This window comes from Neophocaena asiaeorientalis, unplaced genomic scaffold, assembly GCF_003031525.2.
Source record: "Neophocaena asiaeorientalis asiaeorientalis breed wild unplaced genomic scaffold, Neophocaena_asiaeorientalis_V1.1 scaffold149, whole genome shotgun sequence".
Classification (NCBI taxonomy): domain Eukaryota; kingdom Metazoa; phylum Chordata; class Mammalia; order Artiodactyla; family Phocoenidae; genus Neophocaena; species Neophocaena asiaeorientalis.
The window spans coordinates 951,895-974,013 of NW_020174442.1; the positions used below are offsets into that span (position 1 = coordinate 951,895).

The window sequence follows — 22,119 nt, forward strand, 5'->3', positions numbered from 1 at the left end:
CTCTTTGTTAAGGGGTAATTTGTGTTTTTCTCTGTAGTGGCATTCCAGGATTTGTGTCCCTATGGCCATGGAACTGTTCCTAGTCTTCATGATACCCGTGAAGGTGTGGTTTGATATATTTTATTTTTATAGTCTTACATAAGTAAATTTTTGTACATTTATTTTATAATCATGCTGATTTTACTGTATAACATAGTATATTGCATTTAATGCACAAATACAATATTTATTATATAGTTATCATATGCACTATATTTATCATAAGACTATGTTGTAACATGTGAAATACATTATATATTTCTCTGATAAAAGAATTGTTTATATGTTTTAAAATTTTTAAGCCTCTTTTGAATAGATATATACAGTTTGGGCATATCTTTTTCTGTAAGAGAGTTCATGGGTGATTCTGTATTTTAGATGTCAATGAATGTCTTGAGAGCCCTGGCATTTGTTCAAATGGTCAGTGTATCAACACAGATGGGTCTTTTCGCTGTGAATGTCCAATGGGTTACAACCTTGATTACACTGGAGTACGCTGTGTGGGTAAGTGCTGACTCCACATTTCACACTTTGAAAGTTCTGTTTTCTTTCTTATATTCAGCAAAAGGTCTCTCAGGCACCATGGGTGGCAGCGGGATTTACAAAGCCAGGATAAGTAGCTAGTAACTGCTCTTTCTTCTCCCATTCTACATTTTCCAGTAGACCTGGTTTATGTGAAGATGGGGAGAGTTGCCCAACCTCTGCCTTCAACCAAATATACAAACTCTGATGTGTCTAGAGATTTACAATTGCCAAAACCACTAACTGGGAAAGAGATCCATTTTACTTTATGACTTTCCACTTCTGCTCTGGTGGCAGAAGACCACATCCCTCCCTGGGTTTGTGTTTTTTTTTAGGGCAAGCCACGGCTGTCTGAAGGCTCAGATCATTGCACACTTGATCTCTCGGGGTTCTCTGCCCTGCATAAAGGCCAGCCAGCCAAGGCCAAGGGGGGTTGCAAGAGTCATGTGTGCCCTGCACAGATCTGGGACATGTGTGAGGGCCAGATGGATATTCATGGGCATACTCCTATAAAACTAAACCTTCTCCAGATTTTGTGGCACTTTCTTATTCTTCTTTTTCAGATACCGATGAATGTTCAATTGGCAATCCCTGTGGAAATGGGACGTGCACCAATGTTATTGGGAGTTTTGAATGCAACTGCAACGAAGGCTTTGAGCCAGGGCCCATGATGAATTGTGAAGGCAAGTGATACTTTTCTTTAGTATTATTTCTTCTTGATATAGAAAGTGTTTTTCATGTCTCAGCTTTTATTTATACTATTCTGACGTTCTGTTGATGATTATATTCATCACAAACATATTTTTCTTTATCTCAGTGAGCCTAGTTACAAAAACTACTTTAAAGCCCTTGTCTGATAATTCCAGCATCTTGGTCCTCTCAGAGTTGGCGTCAGTTGCTTATCTTTTCCCTTGAGATTGGGTCACATTTTCCTGGTTCCTAAGTAATTTTGGATTATGCCCTGGATATTGTGAATGAGGTCTTCTGGAATCAGTTATATTATTTTGAAGAATATTGACACTTTTGTCTTAGCAGGCAGTTAACTTGGATAAACATAAAAGTGGACTGTCAGGCCTATGGAAGACAATGGTTCAGATTTCAGTTCTGTTCTTTAAACCCTAGTGGCTAGCTTCTTTGATTTTGGCCTACACATGCATGGTTAAGTCAGCAACTTGGGCTGCGTTTGTGCAAAAAAATGAAAAAGGTATTTCTCTACCTCTGGTCCTCTCATTTCCGGGATTCCTCCTCATTCTTCAGCAGCCTTGGTTGCCCCAAGGCTCCCTTCCCTGAATCCTCCTGGACAGAAGCTCAGAAAGGTTCTACTGAAGATGTAGCTGCCAGGTGCTGCTGTCAGGACTGGTGCTATCCACAGGAAAAAAATATTTGAGAACCTATTCTTTGCCTGTTGTTTGCTGACTTTCAGTTTACCACTAAAAACCACTTGAGGTGTTGTTTTTGTATTTTTTTCAGAGTTTATAGTTGTTATTTGTTGGAGGATTAGTTAGGTGCAAATACATCAGTGTTTATTTGAGCAAGTAATTAGAACTCTAGGCTGAGCACATGCCTGCCTGTTTTCTTGATCAGATATCAATGAGTGTGCCCAGAACCCACTGTTGTGTGCTTTCCGCTGCATGAACACCTTCGGGTCCTACGAATGCACATGCCCAATTGGCTATGCCCTCAGGGAAGACCAGAAGATGTGCAAAGGTAAGGCCACAGACAGGGGAATAGTTAGCACTTTATTTGCCATGCTGGAAATATATTTTAATGAGTTTATGGTTCTCAGCTATCTTCTTCTAGAGCTTTAGAGAAATGTATCTGACAACATTTCTGGTAGATTTCCATTATCTAGATAACAAGATACTTGATGGTCTGTCCAGTCAAGTCAAAAATAAGATGTCACACTCTTGAGCTCTTATTAAAGCAAAGATAGCCCTTTCCTGAACTTCTTATCTTTAGGACCAATGCTGAAATTTTATAAATCTAGAATACAGCCAATGGTTGAAAAAGACTGGGCTCCTCCTTTCTCTGTTACATAATAAGAGCCAGAAGACCAAAATAGTGACTTAAAAATACTAAACAATAGCCTGTTCCTGAAAATTTCTTACTTCTATGTTTTTCCTGTTAAAAATATTTTATAGACCTGGATGAATGTGCTGAAGGGCTACATGACTGTGAATCTAGGGGCATGATGTGTAAGAATCTGATTGGCACCTTCATGTGCATCTGCCCGCCTGGGATGACCCGAAGGCCTGATGGAGAAGGCTGTGTAGGTAAGGCTTTATGGGATGGTGTCTTTTTATTTAATACTTCTACTCCAAGACAGATTTACAGCGCTATTCCCAAATCATCCTAACTGCAAGCCAGCTATTTTCCAGCTGTTTCAAGGCTGTGCTATATAGCTAGATTTCTTCGATCTCAGGGTCCATGCTAATACAGTAGGTTCTGGATAATACAGTGGAGATTATGCTTGTCCTAGAATATATGCCGTCTTGCTTATCATAATTCTCTGTCTTGTAAATCTAAATCATTAAATTTAGAAGTGTGGAAAAAAACTCCTTGAAACAATGCTACTTACTTATGTAGCAAAATTAAAAGTATGAGTTAATATTCTCGCTTTTGTATCACTCCATGAATGAGGAGAGTAATGAGGCAGGTAATCTCCAGAACTCTGTTACTGGCTGGGTATTTCTGTGACTTAGCCATATTTTTTAATGTTTTTGGACCTCAGTTAATTCTTCTATAAAGGGAGGAGGTAGGGCTGGGGCTCTAACATCACCTCAGGAATTTGAAATGTTATGATTTTATGATGAGTACTGAAGTATCACACCGTGTAAGCTGGTCATGGCCACCCCATGCAGTATCTCAGCACTTATTCCCTTAAGTGTTGTCGCCTGAGGCACTGCAGCCCACGACACAGTCTTCCTCCTTCTTGAGAATAAGTGTCTCCCCTTCTTTAATTAAGAATCTGCTGTGCTCCCTTTTTAACCTCCAATACCTGGAAAAATGTGGATATTTTTGGAGGAACATTTGAAGATTACTAATAATTTCTTATTTGGGAAAAAATAGCATAATAATAGTATTTCTTAAAATAAATCTATTAGTGATTGCCTGGTGCTAAGAGTCAGAATGGAGAGTGGCTGTAAACGGTTGCTGGGGATCCTTTTGGGAAATGGAAACGTTTTAAAACTGGATTGTGGCAATGACTGTATGACTCCAGAATTTACTAAAAATCACTGAATTGTACACTTAAAAATGGAAATTTTATAGCCAGAAAATAATACCTCAGTAAAGTTGTTTTTAAAAATGAATCTACCATAGGAAAAGAAACATGAGGATGTCCACTAAATTTTGGTTGTAGTAACAACAACAACAAAAAAGAGTAGGAAACAACCTAAATGCCCATCACAGGACGACAGCTAAATAAATGTGGCATGGCAATGCTATGAAACCTTACAGAGCAGTTAAAAGGAATGAAATAGATATGTGTATGTACTGAAGTAAAAATAACTCTAAATATTTGGTTACAGAATAATATATACAATGTGTCATATTTTAAAGAAAATTGTAAATCATACAATATTTTTTCTGTAGGTACATATGCAAGCCAGTAAATGCACAGGAAAAGATTTATTTATTTATTTATTTTTAACCATTAATTCTTTATTTTTGTGTTTATATTGCAACATCATATTGGAATACAAAAGCTTTTCCCCAAGGCCAGCATGCTTTCTTCCACAACAAATTACACTCCAGGTTCTCACTATTGGTAACATATATTTAGTTACAAGATGTGCATGCAAAAGCAAAATATGATTTGTGTGACTTAAGGCATTGTGAATATTTAATAAATTTGGTGTAATGAATATTATTAGGAGAGAAAAATGATTTGAAAGTAGTAAGATTGATGATATAACACGAATCAAGAGGGGTATAAGGTAATTATATCATTTTACTGTATTCAGCAACCAGAAAAATCTGAATTTTAGCTATCAAACTGGAAAAATATGGTGTATTATTTTCTCTGCAAATAGCCAAATAGATTAAAAATTAGAAGACTCTATTAGGTTCATTATACAATATGCAAACTGTAAAATATTATTAATCTTTTCTATCGTTACTAGGTTTCTGTGGCAACTTGGAAAATCTTATGCTCAAGAGAAATTTCCCAACATTTGTTTGCATTGTCAGGAAAATTTTTAAAAAAGAAAGAAAATAAATCTAAGATTTGTAGCAATCAGGTCTTTTTAGATATGTTTCAGTTATACGTTTTGAATTACAAAAAACATAACATTAAAGCAGACAAGATCCAGATGGATGCTAAAATTAGTGGGCAAAAATTTAAGAGAAAAAGGATATAAACACCAATTCGTAAAAAAAGAATTACATCCAGGGACGCTATTAGAGGTTACTGGTCTGAAGTGAATTCAACTGTATGTGTCAATTTTAATTTTTTACAAAAGAGTGAATTCCTGAATTACATATGTAATATTAAATTAATTTTTAAATGTCTGCAACAACCCATCAGATTATAATTGGATTTCATAGTTTCTTTTAATCTAATAGATATTTCATTCGAAATCCACTACTTAATAAAGTTAAAATAGATCACCTTAGAGGTTTGGTTATGCAGTGGTTCTTTCAAAAACACTGTTTTTCTAAGATCTGAAAACACTGTTCTTACAAGATCTGAAAACCAAGTTAAACCTAGACTCCTAAGTCATGTTTATAGAGTAATATATGTTTCTCAAAGTATATGAAAGGGTAGAAATAACATGTATGGAAGACACTGTTACAATTCTGACTTCTTCTTATGCATGAGATCCGTTGTAATTTTTTTTTTTTTTTTTTTTTTTTTTTTTTTTTTTGGTTGCATTGGGTCTTTGTTGCTGCGTGCGAGCTTTCTCTAGTTGCGGCCAGTGGGAGCTACTCTTCGTTGCAGTGCGCGGGTTTCTCATTGCGGTGGCTTCTCTGTTGCAGAGCACAGGCTCTAGGCACACAGGCTTCAGTAGTTGCAGCACGTGGGCTCAGTAGTTGCAGCGTGCAGGCTTCAGTAGTTGTGGCGCACAGGCTTAGTTGCTCTACGGCATGTGAGATCTTCCCAGACCAGGGATCGAACCCATGTTCCCTGCAATTGACAGGGGGATTCTTAACCACTGCATCACCAAGGAAGTCCCCATTGTAATTTCTTTTTGTCAAGTTATCTCAGGGATTCTCAGTGCCAAAGGTGTGAAAGCAAAAGTAATCCAAGACTTTAAGATACATCAAGTTATCTTTCAAGTATAAAAGCTGTACTATATATCATCAAACATGGCAGAACTCACTCAGTATATCCAACAAAAGCCCTTCTTGAAAAAAGTAATTCAAATCAGACAACTAAAATACTAATCAAAATAATGGTATCAACATTAGGGACAGGATGAGATCAAGAAGGTAGACCTTGAACCCTCAGATTCTAGAAATAAGAAACACTGTACAATTTTTTAAATCCATAACTCAGTTTAATACTTTTGCGTATACTTTAAAACTTATGCAATAAGTTTCCTAAAAGAAAAAATATATATCTTTAACAAGAAACATCACAGTGAGTTTCAGAACAATAAGAGCAAGTGAAAATCCTTAAAGCTTCCAAGAGAGCAAAACCAGATTCCCTACAAATGAACCTTAATACTGGGTAAAAGAAAACAGTGGGGCATCAGTATTTTCAAAACATTCGAAGGAGAAATAATTTTGAACTAAAATTTTATATCCAATCTAGTGATAAAGCAAACAAAAATATGGCATTGTCAGAAATGTGTTGTAGAATATTTATCACCCACGTACCCTCTCTGAAATGATTACCAAATTATATTCCAATATATTTTTTAAAGTTAATTCAAGCGGAAGTAGTAGTATACGTGAAGCAATGGTAAGCCAAGAAACCAGTAACGCTTATTATGTGGTTTAAATAGATGCTGGTGGTCAATAAAAACAAAAACATAACAAACCAAAATTTCTCGACAACATCAACATGGCAGGTGACACAGGGAGAGAAGAGAAAGAAGTCATACCAAGGTACTCGTTATGGTCAGAAGCTTTTGAAACAGATACCTCTTGATATTAATAGAAAAATATTCATTAAAGTGTATGTTGAAGTTGTTTCATGGTTACCACTGGAAGAATAGAAGATTACAACTTCCAGACATGAGTTAGGGATGAGAGGAGGGCAGAGAAAACTAGACTGATCGAAGAAATATTGAGAGAAGGGGGCAATAGCATGGTAAATATAAAATAATATAAAATGGCAGGCAAGAGTCCAAACATATCAGTTTGGAAATAGTTCAAATTTCTGTTAAAAGGCAAATGTACTTTTAAAAATTCTTTTACAATGCAGCTTGGTGCTTTTTACAAGAAACGTACCAAATCAAAATGTGAGCTAGATTGAAAATAAAGGGGTAGGACAAGATATTCAAGGCAAATGCTAATAAAAAGCAAGCACATGCAAAATAAATATTAACAGATTGAAGATTGAAAAGTATAGACATGAAGGGAGCAATTAATCAGAAGGATTTAATTGTCATGAGTTCTCATGCTTCTGACAACATTGATTTGAAAAATACCTCAAACAAAATATACAAAATATCAAATAAACACAATAAGTAAGTATATAGGGATTTTAATAAAACAATTTTGCTCTAATATATTTATTTATTTATCACCAATCAAAAGAGCAGTACGGCCTAAATTCCTTCTTCCATTAGCCGCCCTTAACACACTGCTCCACTCCTGTGATTTTACTCAAAGGCAGTCTAGGAACTTGTCCTTTATCCATGGCATAAGTGCCCTTTTACCCTACTCTCCACCTCTCCCTAACACCTACCCCCCCTCTCCCGCCCTCAGCCTCTCTCTCATATCACATAAATTGACATCCTCTTCCCCAAAGTTCTTTCTCTCCTTGTCAGTAATCCCTTTTGGAGGCCAATTTTCTTATTCTCCATCAAATATCACCTCTTCCCCGAAAAGAGGAAGAGGAAAAGAAAGAAAGGGAAAAAAACACTTTGTTAACCAAGAACCCGTCTTGGAAGGATGAGGTATATTTAAAAATAAATTAGTATTCTATCATATTAGTATTTTGGTGAGGAAGTTTTAAGTATGATATAACCCATTAGAAGATAAACTTGTAAATTACAATTTTATAGTCTACTCATGATTCACATTATTTGCTTTTCTAAGATGAAAATGAATGCAGGACCAAGCCAGGAATCTGTGAAAATGGGCGTTGCGTTAACACTATTGGGAGCTATAGGTGCGAGTGTAATGAAGGCTTTCAGTCAAGCTCTTCAGGCACTGAATGCCTTGGTAAGTTGATAAACGAGTATATTTTACTTGGTAAATGAAACATCTGTTTTGTGACATCATCACAGAAGAGTTCTACATATGTATCCTTGTCTGCTAAACAGATTCCCCAATCTGAGTAATAATCCACATACCTCTTCCTTAAAGGTAGACATCTATTAAAATGACATATTTGTATATGTATGTGTTGTACCTACGTCTATGCTTAATGTAAATAACCATCTTAAATGGTCTTTCCAAAATTAAGATTAATTAAGCTCTATGGAAAATGTGACTTTAGTAAAACTTACATCAGGGGATGATTTAATTCCAAAAGAAAATATTTGCTATGTAAGGTAAGCTTTGCTGTATTAATGATATTAAAGAATATGCCACATTTCAAAAATGCAGTGAAAGTTGATTTTTATTTTATGGTACAGGAAAATGTTTTACAAAATATTTTCTTTTGGAAAATATAAGTCTCAGACATTTTAATGATAACATGCATACATCATAAACCATTTTAGTTAATTATGAGCAGGTGTAAAAGTATGGAGTAGTACAATTTAAGGCAAACAGAGAACTAGCACTCATCACTGGATTTGGTGCAAAAATAGAACATTTCAACTACATCAGATTGTTCTCAAAATGCTGTCATCTGCTTCAAATCCTAGGAAATTATTAGTCAAGAAATTGGCTATTGTCTTAAATCTAGACCTTTTTGGAAATAGAAAAGATAACCTACAGAAAAAGTATTCTTTTCTGTTCATATTATTAACAGTTCATTAGGATGGTTCTTAAAACCACATAAAAGATCTCTTTGCCTACTTATATCATTGAAATCCCTTTATTTATAATTTAAAAACTACTTAATCCAATGTTTGAACAGTATTTTAGATGTCTAAAATACAGGAGATTAGATTGAATATGTACCAAAATTATAACATAGTCTAGAATTTGCTTTTCAAAAACAAATCCTGTTGCTCATTTGCTTATTAAAGGGAAATAATTTTCTTTGATTTTCCTTTTATCTGGATTCTACAGGAATGGTAGTTTACTATCACTTAGCTGCAGATGAAAAAAAAAGAAAAATCCCCAATCTATTTCTTAGATATAGTTTCACTTATTATTAAATTTAATAAACTGTGTTTAGTGAAAGAACACTCCATGAAATTAATCTCCAACAAAACTTTCTAATCATTGTCTTAAACATTGTCTTAAAAGAATATTTAGCTTTTAAGAAAGTATTTCTAAGGAGAACATTGATTGTCCTATTTAATTTGAAGACCAAGGTGTCAGTTCCTTGACATTGATGCCTATTAACTACATTCTCATTTCAGACAATCGACAGGGACTCTGCTTTGCAGAGGTATTGCAGACCATGTGTCAGATGGCATCCAGCAGCCGTAACCTTGTCACAAAGTCAGAATGCTGCTGCGATGGGGGGCGAGGCTGGGGTCACCAGTGTGAGCTCTGCCCACTTCCTGGAACTGCCCAGTACAAAAAGATATGTCCTCATGGCCCAGGATATACCACTGATGGAAGAGGTAAGGAGTTGAGGAAATTCATGCATATTATTAACACAGTGAACATTAAATCAGATTAATTTGAAGGAAGTAAAATAATAGCTAAAATATGTGTGCGTATGTTGTGGTTGTATATGCTTTTCGCTAATGCTTCAGAAACTTTGAAAGGTATAATCTTCATATTAAATCTAAAAGGCAGAATCTATTATTATTCCTATTTTAAAAGATAGAAAGTGAAGCACAAAGCTTAAACGATAAATCATTTTCCCAAGATCACAGCCTTTTTAAGGGATGGACCAAGGAATGGAACATATCTGTCTAACCCCAAAGGCCATGGATAACTCCTGAACTATACTTGCTTCATTTAAATAAAGGTTACTTGTTTGTTTGTGTGTAACGCATTTGTTTGAGTGTACGCAGGGACTCATTCTGTTGGCAACATATTTACAAACCAGCAAGTCTCATAAATGATTAGTAGTTTCCATTTTTTTGGTACAATCAGTATACTAATGTCCTAAAAATATCATTTTCCTCTATTACTATACAGATTCTCGACCCTGTGCTTGATTACTTTGCTAATGAAACCCTTTCTTCAGTCTAATACAAGTGTGAATTTAAAGCCAATCCATGGTATACTATCACAAATTCCAAATTAGTTGAACTTCAGAGGGGTAGCTTTCTAGATTCCCAAAAAATAATTCATACTTAGATTGCAGAACGAGTAGACTTCAGTGGGGCTTTCAACATAGCCTTCCTTTTGTTTACCTCTTCCTATCACTTCAGATTCTTTTTTTTCTCTCCCTTCCATGTTGCCACTGGACTGAATGATGAAAAGGTACACCAGCACAATTGCGATTGTTGGTTCTTAATGATCTGTCAATTCCTTAATTTCTCTTAGTTTCTAACCAGTTTTATTCTTGCATCTGTATTAAATTACATTTGTTTTTGCCTTGGGGTTTTTGGCGCACAGATATTGATGAATGCAAAGTTATGCCAAATCTCTGCACCAATGGTCAGTGCATCAATACCATGGGCTCCTTCCGGTGCTTCTGCAAGGTTGGCTACACCACGGACATCAGTGGAACCTCGTGTGTAGGTAAGGCGAGGCGAGGCGTCTCTGCATCTGGGTGGTTGTTTCCTACATGTCATTTACTGTCAGCAGAGTATCTTTATTATGGAGCTTTGGAATGTACATTTTGTTAAAAAATGCCATTCCTTTCAGCAGTGTGGTTCTTAATATCATAGGAGTTGTACAAGGCCTTGTCTAGTAATATGAGACACAGAATTGTTTAATTCATCAAAAAGTCTGTGCAATTAGGGAAACATAGAAATTATTTAAAATATATTTTCAACATTTTATGTTTAATTTAAAATGTATAAAGGCACGTTTGTTTGTCATTCTTTTAATGAAAGAATAGGACTTTTGATTGTGAAATTGTGTGTTTGCGTATGGAGAGAGTGCTTTTTGCTTGTCTCATTGTGGTTTTTTTGCATAAAATATACCAATTAAGCATCATCTAAAATTTCCAGTTGCAAAGCAGTCTCAGTACAGAGACCTTCTACATTTTTACAGTCTCTTTTTCTAATTTATTTTATTGTCTCATCGACACCATTCTATGACAATTGGAGGGGGTTGGTAGCTTGCCTTTCTGAGTCTTTCCAAAGCATTTAGTTTTCATTAAAGAAAAAAAACTTTTCTCCTTCGTATTTCATCAACTTACATCAACTTGTTTTAATAACAAGCGTACCTGGCATGAAAAGGTTAAGAAAAACCAAACTAAATCTTAGTAAACATTCAACTCACTTGTTTGGGCAAGAGAGTGATAGAGACTAGGCTATCAATCATGAGCTTTTAGCATTCTGTGGGCTATCAATCAATGTGTTTTATGGGGGAAATGGAGGTGATTTGCTATCAGAGTCCTAGCAGAAAGAAGGTGGCATATTCAAATGAGGACAGTTTACAGAGACTTGTTTTTGACAAAGAGACAGTATATAAAGGTGTGGGTAGAGTGGGCAGAAACTGCAAGGGATAATAGTGAGTGCTGGGGCTGTACCACCTCTGGGCCAAAGATAGAGGGAAAGATTGAAACTTAGAAGAGGGAAGAAGTTTTGCCCAGAGACCTGCCTTGAGAGCATCTGTGACCTCTGATCCCATCTTGCGAGGAGGGAATTGAGGAATTAAGGACCAGCCTGAAGGCAGAGGGCAGGAGAGCCTGCTAATGGTGTCTGTGCAGTTCAGCCTCCTGGGCCCGAAAACAGGGTGGACCAGGGTGAGGACTGCATCTGAAGGGGGAAGTGGGAGATTTCCAGCACAGTCTGTGATGCCAAAAGATTCTTAGGGGAGTGTCAGCTAAGAGAGGTTGAGAAATCCTGCCACATCCACGTGTCAAAGGAAAGAAACTCTAGCCTTTAAGTTTATGATTCTCAAGCTGTAAACCAAAGTACACCAATCTAAAAAAATCTAGTGTATTTTTTTGAACCCAGACAGTTGTTCCGGATATTATAATATTTGCCCAAGACACGCTCGACAGAGTAAACCGGTAAATTAATTTAGAGAAAATTGTTCTGTGCCTCATTTCTATTTTCCATTTTAAGTTGAAGAGGAAAAAGATGAAGTGAGAATATGGAGGGAGGAAAGGGACTGGTTTTTCCTTCTAACCAATAATTTAATCCTCACATCACTTTTGCTTAGATCTTGATGAATGTTCACAGTCCCCAAAACCCTGCAACTTCATCTGCAAGAACACGGAGGGGAGTTACCAGTGCTCCTGTCCTCGGGGCTATGTCCTACAGGAGGACGGAAAGACATGCAAAGGTGAGTGAAGAGTCTGCATTCTTCTGAAAAAAGAGTCCTCTCTTTTTCCAGGTTCAAAGTCAGCTAATCAGGGATGATACTGTGTGTCTCACCTTCACTAAAGCACATCTTCCTAGTGACCATTTTATGATTCATAGAAAATTCTACCAAAGGACACATGCCAGGAGGCAGAGAGAATTAAAACCCGGGTTACAGTGGTTTGCTTCTTACAGCAAACCACCCAAACTGAAAAATAAATTAAATAATACAGAAAGCTATGGTGAAGGAAGAGCTTGAACAACTAAAATAATATTTATTTTGTTGCTTATCTGAGATTTCATTTCTCTAAACTATCTTTATTACACATTTACTGCAGAAGATTGAAAATGAAGAGGTAAATTTAAATTTTTGCTTACATAGTTTTAGTAGTAATTATCAAACTAAATTAGATAATTAAAAGAGCTTCAATACTATACTCATATGTTCAATTTTATAGTAAACCTCATCGGTATGAAAATAATGGACTGAGGAAATTCCTAATTAAATTTTTGAAATACAGTTTATTCTCAAGAAGATGAAGTTTTACTTCCAAGAAATACCAGAAAACAAATAGAATAAAATAATAGGAAGCAATATTAGACCCTTGGCTCTACTTAGTGAACCGTTATGAGTCAATTTAATTTTGCACATTTATAGTTATTTTTATTTGAGTGCAACTGTGTGTGTGTGTTTTAAGCTTTAAAATAGTTAGTCTTGTCTGCATCTTACATTGCTCTGTGAATTTATTTAAATGTGTTTTCCCATATTAAGTTCCAATCCAACCAAAATCAGAGTTTGAGTTTTCTATCAGTATAGTTCAAATACTAGTTCCATTTATGACTAGAATTATAGATGCTGTGATTTTGCTTCTTCTGGTATTTATGATGGTGTTTTCATTTGGATCCTGAGAACCTGACTCAGTGTTTGTGTTAAGACCTTCATCAATTTTCAGATTCTGTTTTATTTTTGTTTAATCCCTTCTTTAATAGAAATAAGTGACCAGCCATGTACTAAACTGTACATTAAATACAAGAATTATAACCTTTGGATATTAGTTTTGAGAACAGTTCATGAACACCACTATGATTCATCCTTTCAGTTTTTTATTTTAAGAAAACTTTGTGGTATGTATCACCTTATCCATCCTATCATTGTAGCTCATAATATTTATGCTGCTTAAGTATGTGAAAAGAAACCCCTTGCCATATGCATATGGATATGTACAAAGCTTCCAACAAAAATCTAGACAAAATACTCCTCATGGCTTCCTGAGAAAGGAGGCAAAGCTAGATAACTCTGCTCCAATTTTCATAGGCTTCTCTTTCATTGCAGACCTTGATGAATGTCAAACCAAACAGCACAACTGCCAGTTCCTCTGTGTCAACACTCTGGGAGGTTTTACCTGTAAATGTCCACCTGGTTTCACACAGCATCACACTGCTTGTATTGGTAAGACAAAACTACAAAAGAGAAATTTTGCAAACTTCTAGTAGAAGCCTAAAACTGTACTTAAAAAATGGTAGAATAATGGCTCAGTATTTACATTAAAACCAATCCCTCATAATTACTGGTCTAAAAATGTTGTTAATAATAGATTTTTTTTCACTAGAACAATATCCAAAGGAAAAAATCCTATATAGTCCAAGCACATGCACACGAGGCGTATTCCAGGCAATGCCTTTATATTGCATTCTAAATATAACCATGTTTGTTCAGATAAAATATGAGTAAAGGCTCACTGTAATTTAGAACATGCTAATGAACATGCTGGGTTTTTTTTTTTTTTATGTTAGAAGGCACACAGGTTAAGAGACTTTGTCTGTACTATCGAAAACCGTGTCCTCAATTGACCCCAAAATATGCTCTAATTTCAAATCTCTTGAAATATGTTTTTTCTGACCATTTTTGCCTTTAACTTGACCATGAATAATGGTATACATTTCCCGAAAATTCTGTTTTCACATCATGAAACTTAGGCTTTCATACTTCACTTTTTACTTCATGTAGTAAAATTTGAGTCATACAATAATTGGGAAGCTTGACGCTCTCCCACTTTGTGCTTTGCTAGACAACAATGAATGTGGGTCTCAGCCTTCACTTTGTGGAGCAAAAGGAATCTGTCAAAACACCCCTGGAAGTTTCAGCTGCGAATGCCAAAGAGGGTTCTCTCTTGATGCCACGGGACTGAACTGTGAAGGTGAGTTTATTTGCTCAAATATTCTTATTCTAATACAGCAAACTGTTTTCTTTTAACTTCCAAGCCACTCAATGAGCAGTTGAGATCATCTCAAAAGAAAAAAAATTAACAAAATAAAACCCAGAAATTGATGTTTTTGTTCATAAATTTTCATATATCATTTTGGGGGCAGAGGAAAACCTTAATGTGATGAAACAAAAATTCTGTGAGTACAAATTGGCTTCTAAAGTAACTGTTTACCTAATTACTGATCTAAAAAAGAATTGAACTGAAAAAGAATTCTGTACCTAATTTAGTTTACAGTGGTGTATGAGTATACCAGAAAAAAATTGGATGTCTGTTCCATGATACTTGAATGTGTAACTGTTACGTGTGAGACAAAGAACGAATTATAGAGAACCGAAAAAATGTACAGAAAGCTCTGGGGAAAACTGATGGCGATTTTATTTGGTCTGAGACTCCTGATTCACTCTCTTTTCTATAAAGGGCATTTCCTATAAAGTCTCTGTCACAATAGGTATTTCCTATTAAGTCCAAGGGAACATTTAAGTAGGAATAAAATAAGAATTTGCCTGTGGTCAATAAAATATTATATTGTTCTTCAGTATTTCTATTGCAAGTGCTAGCGTATGAGACAAATGTACTAGGATTGGTAGCTTTTACAAAATGCTCATGCCAGAGATTCTGAGAGCATATACATCCCCTTTATATTTTTATATACAATTGTAATTTATGTCTTTATTGATATTAGTCACCCTTTAATTAATTATTCTTAGAAATATATGATTTTGAATTCTAGAAATATATTCAGAATTGTTAATATTCTCTAAGAATTACTCAAAGTTTTTTAATATACTCTAAGAATTATAGGACTTTTATATGCATCTAATTTTCCGCCAAGAAAAATTCAGTTTAAAAATTTTCTATTTTAATATTTTGTATTCGAAGTCATTGAGACTTTGAAAGTATTCTGAACATACAGCTGCTTGCCATGTGTGGGTTTGGCTTGTAACCATCCACATAAGATATCATTTATTAATTATCCATATAAATTTGTTATGCATACATCAGACATGCCAATTTCATTTCACTTTTTATGGGTAGGTTTCAAAGCCTCAGTTGTCATTCCAGAAGAGTATGCATGTCTGAACAAAGAAATTATTCCATATGTGTCATAATACTATATCGTGTCTAAAAATAACATATTTAGAATACTTTAAATTTGCATCTAATTAATCTTGAATGGTAATAAAATTTTTTGTGTGCAAACCATTATACTTTTTAGGTATTTCTGTAGTGCTTGTATCTTCCCAAAAATGAGGATTATATGTCAATCACTTTTGAACCTACTGGAATATATAATGCAAAGATATTTATATCATTTACCAAATAAATCATACCGTATGTAGTTAATCCATCCAAAATGCACAACATTTGTGGTTGCTATGGTTGATTTGCTGACATTAAGTTGTTATTTAGAGCACTGACGTGGCATGGCTGGTGGATAGCATAAGAATGATGTGGTTTCTTATCTCAGAACTGTTCTCTGCACCACCACTGATTAATAACCATGTGACTTGGAAAAATCACAGCCCCTCAGTATGTCTTGTTTGTTTGTTCCTGCGATAATAGTTACCCCAGGCTGTGTTTGGAGTTCATTTAAGAATAGTAGAAGAAAGGTTACATAAAGATCTTGCCGGGATTGTTTTTGCAGATGTTGATGAATGTGATGGAAACCATAGGTGCCAGCATGGCTGCCAGAACATCCTGGGAGGCTACAGGTGTGGCTGCCCTCAAGGATATATTCAGCATTACCAGTGGAATCAGTGTGTCGGTGAGCACTCGCTTGTTACACAGCATCTGCTTTTCTCACCTTAAAGTATCTTTGAGTAAAAAGAACGAACAATAAAGACTGGCATTTCAGTGTAGCTTTAAACCCTAGAACTTAAAAACCAGTACTTAGGACTGATGCACGGGGATCCATTAAACTAGTCTCTGTACATGTGTGTATTTGAAAATATACATAATAAAAATATTAAGTACCTAAATAGTAACTCAACTAGAGCTTTCATAATTTTAATTTTCTGCTAGGTGTAATTCTAAGTTTCTGAAGATGGTGTCAAGAATCATCATCTTCACATGTTAAGGTCAGAGGGCTTTTATCGGTAATTTAGTATCTTTTGATTGGGGGTTGAAGGATTGCCCATCCATCGCCCTCATATAAATCTAAAGGGATTCAGATCAACTTAATGAGCACCATTCATCTGTGCTCTCCAGTCACATATTTAATGAAGAGGCTAAAGGATTTTAAGGTAGAAAAAGTACCTAGTTACAGCAAATTCTATTGAAAACTCCATACAAAAGTGTTTATAAAATAAAATCTGTAGGCACTCAGCTCCCTTTCTTGCACTTGATAGAGTCATGGAAATTCTCCTTTTAAGGAGAGATTGATCAAAGAGAACATTACCCTCTACTTGAATGGCTGGCTAACTTAGTTAGCATATGCCTAATTTCTTGGCTCCATTTGAATGCCCTTCATAGAGGCACCATCCAACACAGTGTGACATTAGATGCTGGCACAGCAGAACAGAAAGGGGAACAGTGGTCCTGCTGAGAAACAGTGGGGTACTTCCTGTTTCTCTGTAGTCATTTAAATTACCCCACGTGTATTTCAGATCTTTTACTGTGAGCAATCCACTAAATAAATTAACCTGATTTTATCCTTGGTGATCTTCTGAAAAGAAATTTCTAATGACAGTTTAGTGAATTGAGAAAATCAAGACAAATTTCAAAGGAGGGAAAGCAACTCTGAACGTCATCGCAAGTCTGCTGTGGCCTTGTGCCAGGTTAAAGACAGATGCTTAGCCACACCACAAATAGACACTCGTGGGGGAAATGCAAAAACCACCAATGATCTAGGAGTTAAGGACAGAGTTTGAAAGGATTATCAAAATGATGAGTTAGGCAGTCAATCAAAAAAACTTCATAAGTTTAGTTTACTTCTTTTCTCTTCATAGAAAAAAGAATGTCGCAGAAGTTGTTATGCCCTGATTTATTGATTCATAAACAGAGATAAAGTATAGGCACACTCTTCAGAACATAGGGAATGGTACTTTTTTAGATAGCTATTAAAACAATGTGAAACGATTTTATTGTGTTGTTTATAAAATATGAGGCCCAAGCCTCTATTTGGTTAACACCACGGACTTCTTGTTTAATTCTACAGAACTTAAAGCAAAAGAATGATCCTCTAATATTTCACACGTGTCAGCTTAACTAAAATTCTTGTTTTTAAAGTGATCATGAGTGGAAATAGGAACATGTATGGAGTATCCACTCAATTTCTACGTTTTTAAGTTTCCAGGAGTTTCTGTCTGTAAGCATTTAGTGCGAAAATAGCCACACAGGTTTTCACTGAATTTGGTCTAACTTAAAGTCAGAGCTATGTGATGTATCCCAGTTCTTCTTGCTGGGATCCTTGGAATAGGCACTTAAGCAAGGCAGTCACCCCAAAGCAGCTCACGCTGGAGTCTAGCCAGAGGCCAGTGTGCCTTCTAGTCAGGAGAGACCCCCATGGACAGAGGGATAAGTGGTTTCAAAGATGAGTTCAAAGCTAAAGATACATAAACAGATATCCCCAATTGCAAGAATTAATTTGTTAGCTTGCTCTGCTAAAATGGGCCTCTATAAGCAGCAGGCCCCTGGTAAGTAAGATGAAGCAGGGGTTTAATTTGAAAGATTCGAGATTCTTCTGTGCAGGGTTGAGCAGTCCAGGTGGTCTCTAGTAAAATTGCTGACTTTCTTGCCTTGAACCCACAGAACACAGTTGGAATTTTAACTCAAATATATGGCAGTAAGAGAATTAAACAACCCATTGGGAACTAATAAAAGCAACAAGTTAGCAAAATAACAAGCATTATAACAAAATGCAAATCGAAAGGCCACAAATCATTTTTATCTGTCACTATGGGTATGAAATATCTTCAGTTATTCATATGATTGAGGGGGGAATATAGTATGAAGTGTTTCAGACAGATTTAAGTGGGGTCCCCTTGTAAAAAGACAAAAATGTTAGTGCATCAGATAACTTAAGTAATATTAAATTGTAAACCTACAATGTTGTTAATACTACTACCAATTTAAGAAAAATGACAGTTCTTGTAAGTGTTAATAATGAAAAACGTTTTTAATTCAAATGAATACTTTCAGAAGTTTCCAGCCAGTTACCACAGAACATTTATAACATTCTGGTACGTGGACTGTACAGATTTAGGTAACATTCTCAAATATATGCAAGCATGACGATTATTCCAAATTGAAAATAAGGGAATATTATTAACATTTGCATATGGTTACTTCTAAGTATATGAAGCTTTGGGTTATGTGGTGTCAGCAACTTCTAGTTCCTTGTATGTCCTTTTCAAAATAACTTGAACATGGTTTAGCGAGGCTTGAGTCAGCTCAAAGTGGGTCTCAAACAGGAACATATTTTCAAAGTCAGATTACCTAAGCCTATAGAATTATGCTGTGATGTACGTTTATAGCATATAAACGTGAAGTCTATCCTGGTGCTTCCAGAAATTTTACCTACTTAGAAATGTTCGTGTCAGTGGTATGTTTAAAAGCAATTTATTCAACTAACTAGTTTTGCCTGGTAATTTTTCTACCTAACACAGTGTCGAATACTATATTCATAGCAGGATCATTTTGTTAAATTATAACCTAACTCACATTCTCCATTAGGAGAGAAACACCACATATAAATGTCAGATTTAATTATAAAAGCAGATGAGCCTTTGAGGCAGAATTCCAAGTCTTTCATATGTAGAAATAAAATAGTTATATTTATGTCATAGGTAGCCTGGTTATTAAGAATTTATTCATATACTTTCTCCCCATGAAATGAAGGCTAAGAATTTGTACATATTAGGTAATCGTAGCACATTTCATATCCAGTAATTAAGAATTCTACATTTGGCAGTTTGGTTTAATTCTGAAACTATAATCACGATACAGAAATGTGCCTAATAACATCAGCCCTCTCAATAACCTCTGCGCCGTAGCTAATGAAGTTTAATTTCCTGTGTGAGAGGCCTCTTCACTGAGACTGTATCTGCATCTTCTGTAATCTCTCTGAGCTCCTGCAGATAAGCACTTTCCTGTAGCTGCTGTGTCCCAAGGGTACACCTAATTGCAAATGGGCCTGTTTCCCCACATGGGCTGAACCATAGACTTGTCAGGTATTAGGTAAACAGACACACTATGCTCCAGTGCAGTCATGAGAATTTGAAAGAATTCCACAGACCAAATGTGACTGGTGCCCAGGGTGACATTTGGATTATAATAAAGCCAACAGGGGTCAAGCCACAAAATAGGTATCAACCAGATAGTTAAGAGCAAAATTGTCGTCTCCAAAGTTAAAAGCACAATCAAGCTTTGAATTTGTAAAAATGATAAGAGCAGCTGAAAGTATCAACCTGTAATTATCTTGCTGTCAGGCATTTATGGTATAATGTGAGTCATTAAACTAGTAAAACCTATGTCAGCTGATGGCTTGGTGCAAACCCATGTCAGAAGGCAAAGTCTGCACTTGATGCATTCTCAAGTGTTAAAAATGTACAAGGTTATTGGTTCAGAATGTTCAATTAAATAATGTTTATTTCAGTTATTTTCATTTAAGGTATTTAAATTTTTTATCTGCTTTTCTTTCCATATATAGTGAAGGCTTTGGGAATTGCTGGGAGAACGGATAAAAATACAGATATAAATAGAGGCTTTTAAAAAATTGACATATAATTCACATACCATAAAATTCACCTTCTAAAATGTACAGTTCAGTGGTTTTTAGTATATTCTCACAGCAGTGTGCAAACGTCAACACCACAACATCTTCATCCCCCTAGAAAGAAACCCCATACCCATTAGAAGTCATTCTCCATTTCTCCCTCCCTGCAACTCCTGGCAATTAGCAATCTGCTTTCTGTCTCTGTGAATCTATCTGAAGTGTAGCCTTTTGAAGTAACCTTCTGATAATAGAATAGAAGAGTTCTTCAGTAGTCAAACTGCAAATATCTGTCCCCAGAGGCTGCCAGGGTATTCCAAAAAACCTAGTACAAACAGAATATAAAAGGGCGGGGCAAGGTTTTAAGTCATAATTTAGGGGGATTTGTTGGGTCTTGTTGTGTTTTTTTTAATTTCATAGGCTTTGCAAATCGACCATCAGGGTAAACATTTAAAAAATACGGTTCTAGAGCTATTTCCCCTGTAAAATCATAGGTACTTTGAAACTCAGGCTCTTCTTTGCCCCACTGCCCCTACCCCTTGTAAGAGTCTCTTGCTTTATGTTCATAGATGAGAATGAGTGCTCCAATCCAAATGCCTGTGGCTCTGCTTCCTGCTACAACACCCTGGGGAGCTACAAGTGCGCCTGCCCCTCTGGGTTCTCCTTCGACCAGTTCTCCAGTGCCTGCCACGATGTGAACGAGTGCTCGTCTTCCAAGAACCCGTGCAATTACGGCTGCTCCAACACGGAAGGGGGCTACCTCTGCGGCTGCCCACCTGGCTACTACAGAGTGGGACAGGGGTAAGGCCCTCCACCTCCCCGCACACAGGAAGGCGAGCGTGGTCCAGCTCAGGCTGCCCTCCCTGTGTTCAGGCCGCCTGGCCACCCGGCACTGCGGTGGTGGGGGGAGTTCATGGTGATTAAAAGCCCACAGGGGAAAAGCATTGATCAGGGCACTTAGGGAATGGGAGGAGGAAGCACATGGAAGAAGGCATGTGGATTACCTCCTTTGTGGTGAGCATAAGACTCAAATGTGTGTACAGGTATCACTCTCTTGCCTCTTAAAATGGCCTGAGTGGATTCAGTTGGATCCCTCAAGGCCAGAGACAAGCAATTGTCTAAAAATGCTGTGGCTCACGTGTTGTCAGAGACACCTGAGTTAAGTACAAATGGAAATGGCTTCACCCCAGATTCTTCTGTGAATTTTGGCAGGTGCTAGCTCCATGCTCCCTGAGGAAGGAGTTGTTTCTCTCTTTGCTCATCTGGTTTTTTGTTGCACAGAGAGGATGCGCCTGGTTGGTGTGACACTGTCTCCTCAAGGCTGGGTTCCCTCCAGCTAGTCGCACTTTCCCAAGTGCAGCTGTCTCAAGTCCTATCAGCTGCAGATGAGGTTCTGGCCACCTGCATCCTTCCTTCAAGGAAGTCAGTGCTCAACAGCATAGAAGATAAGAGTTTAGGAGTCAGTCAGGGTCACCCTCCTCAGAAGGAGCAGTGTGTGAGTCAGACGCTGAGGGTCGTGGACTAGTATGTCCACTGTGGTTACATAATAATGCTTGAAACAAAAGTCGTGGTGTAGACAAGGGTCATTTAGAGCCAGCTCGCTGAGTCTTTCACTAACCAGAATTGGAGTTCAGAAATCTCAGTTGGTAAAGCAGAGAGCTTTGTTGTGAGCAGCAAACATAGGCTTCAGGCTTTTGAATCAAAAGAACTTCTGGGGCTTCCCTGGTGGCGCAGTGGTTGAGAGTCTGCCTGCCGATGCAGGGGACACGGGTTCGTGCCCTGGTCCGGGAAGATCCCACATGCCGTGAAGCGGCTAGGCCCATGAGGCATGGCCACTGAGCCTGTGCGTCCAGAGCCTGTGCTCCACAACGGGAGAGGCCACAACAGTGAGAGGCCCGCGTACTGC

General features: G+C 36.8%; 1 protein-coding gene across 1 annotated transcript in view; it reads left to right on the top strand.

The window, feature by feature from the left end:
* The window catches only part of FBN2 (fibrillin 2), a 225,817-nt gene that overhangs the window by 199,250 nt on the left and 4,448 nt on the right, over positions 1 to 22,119 (top strand). The window contains exons 51-63 of the mRNA XM_024757148.1: positions 38 to 103; positions 418 to 543; positions 1,125 to 1,244; positions 2,146 to 2,268; positions 2,703 to 2,834; positions 7,774 to 7,899; positions 9,216 to 9,422; positions 10,372 to 10,497; positions 12,094 to 12,216; positions 13,567 to 13,683; positions 14,303 to 14,431; positions 16,146 to 16,265; positions 20,783 to 21,014. Of these exons, the coding sequence (XP_024612916.1) occupies positions 38 to 103; positions 418 to 543; positions 1,125 to 1,244; positions 2,146 to 2,268; positions 2,703 to 2,834; positions 7,774 to 7,899; positions 9,216 to 9,422; positions 10,372 to 10,497; positions 12,094 to 12,216; positions 13,567 to 13,683; positions 14,303 to 14,431; positions 16,146 to 16,265; positions 20,783 to 21,014 (1,747 nt within the window). The remainder of the gene's footprint in view (positions 1 to 37; positions 104 to 417; positions 544 to 1,124; positions 1,245 to 2,145; positions 2,269 to 2,702; positions 2,835 to 7,773; positions 7,900 to 9,215; positions 9,423 to 10,371; positions 10,498 to 12,093; positions 12,217 to 13,566; positions 13,684 to 14,302; positions 14,432 to 16,145; positions 16,266 to 20,782; positions 21,015 to 22,119) is intronic.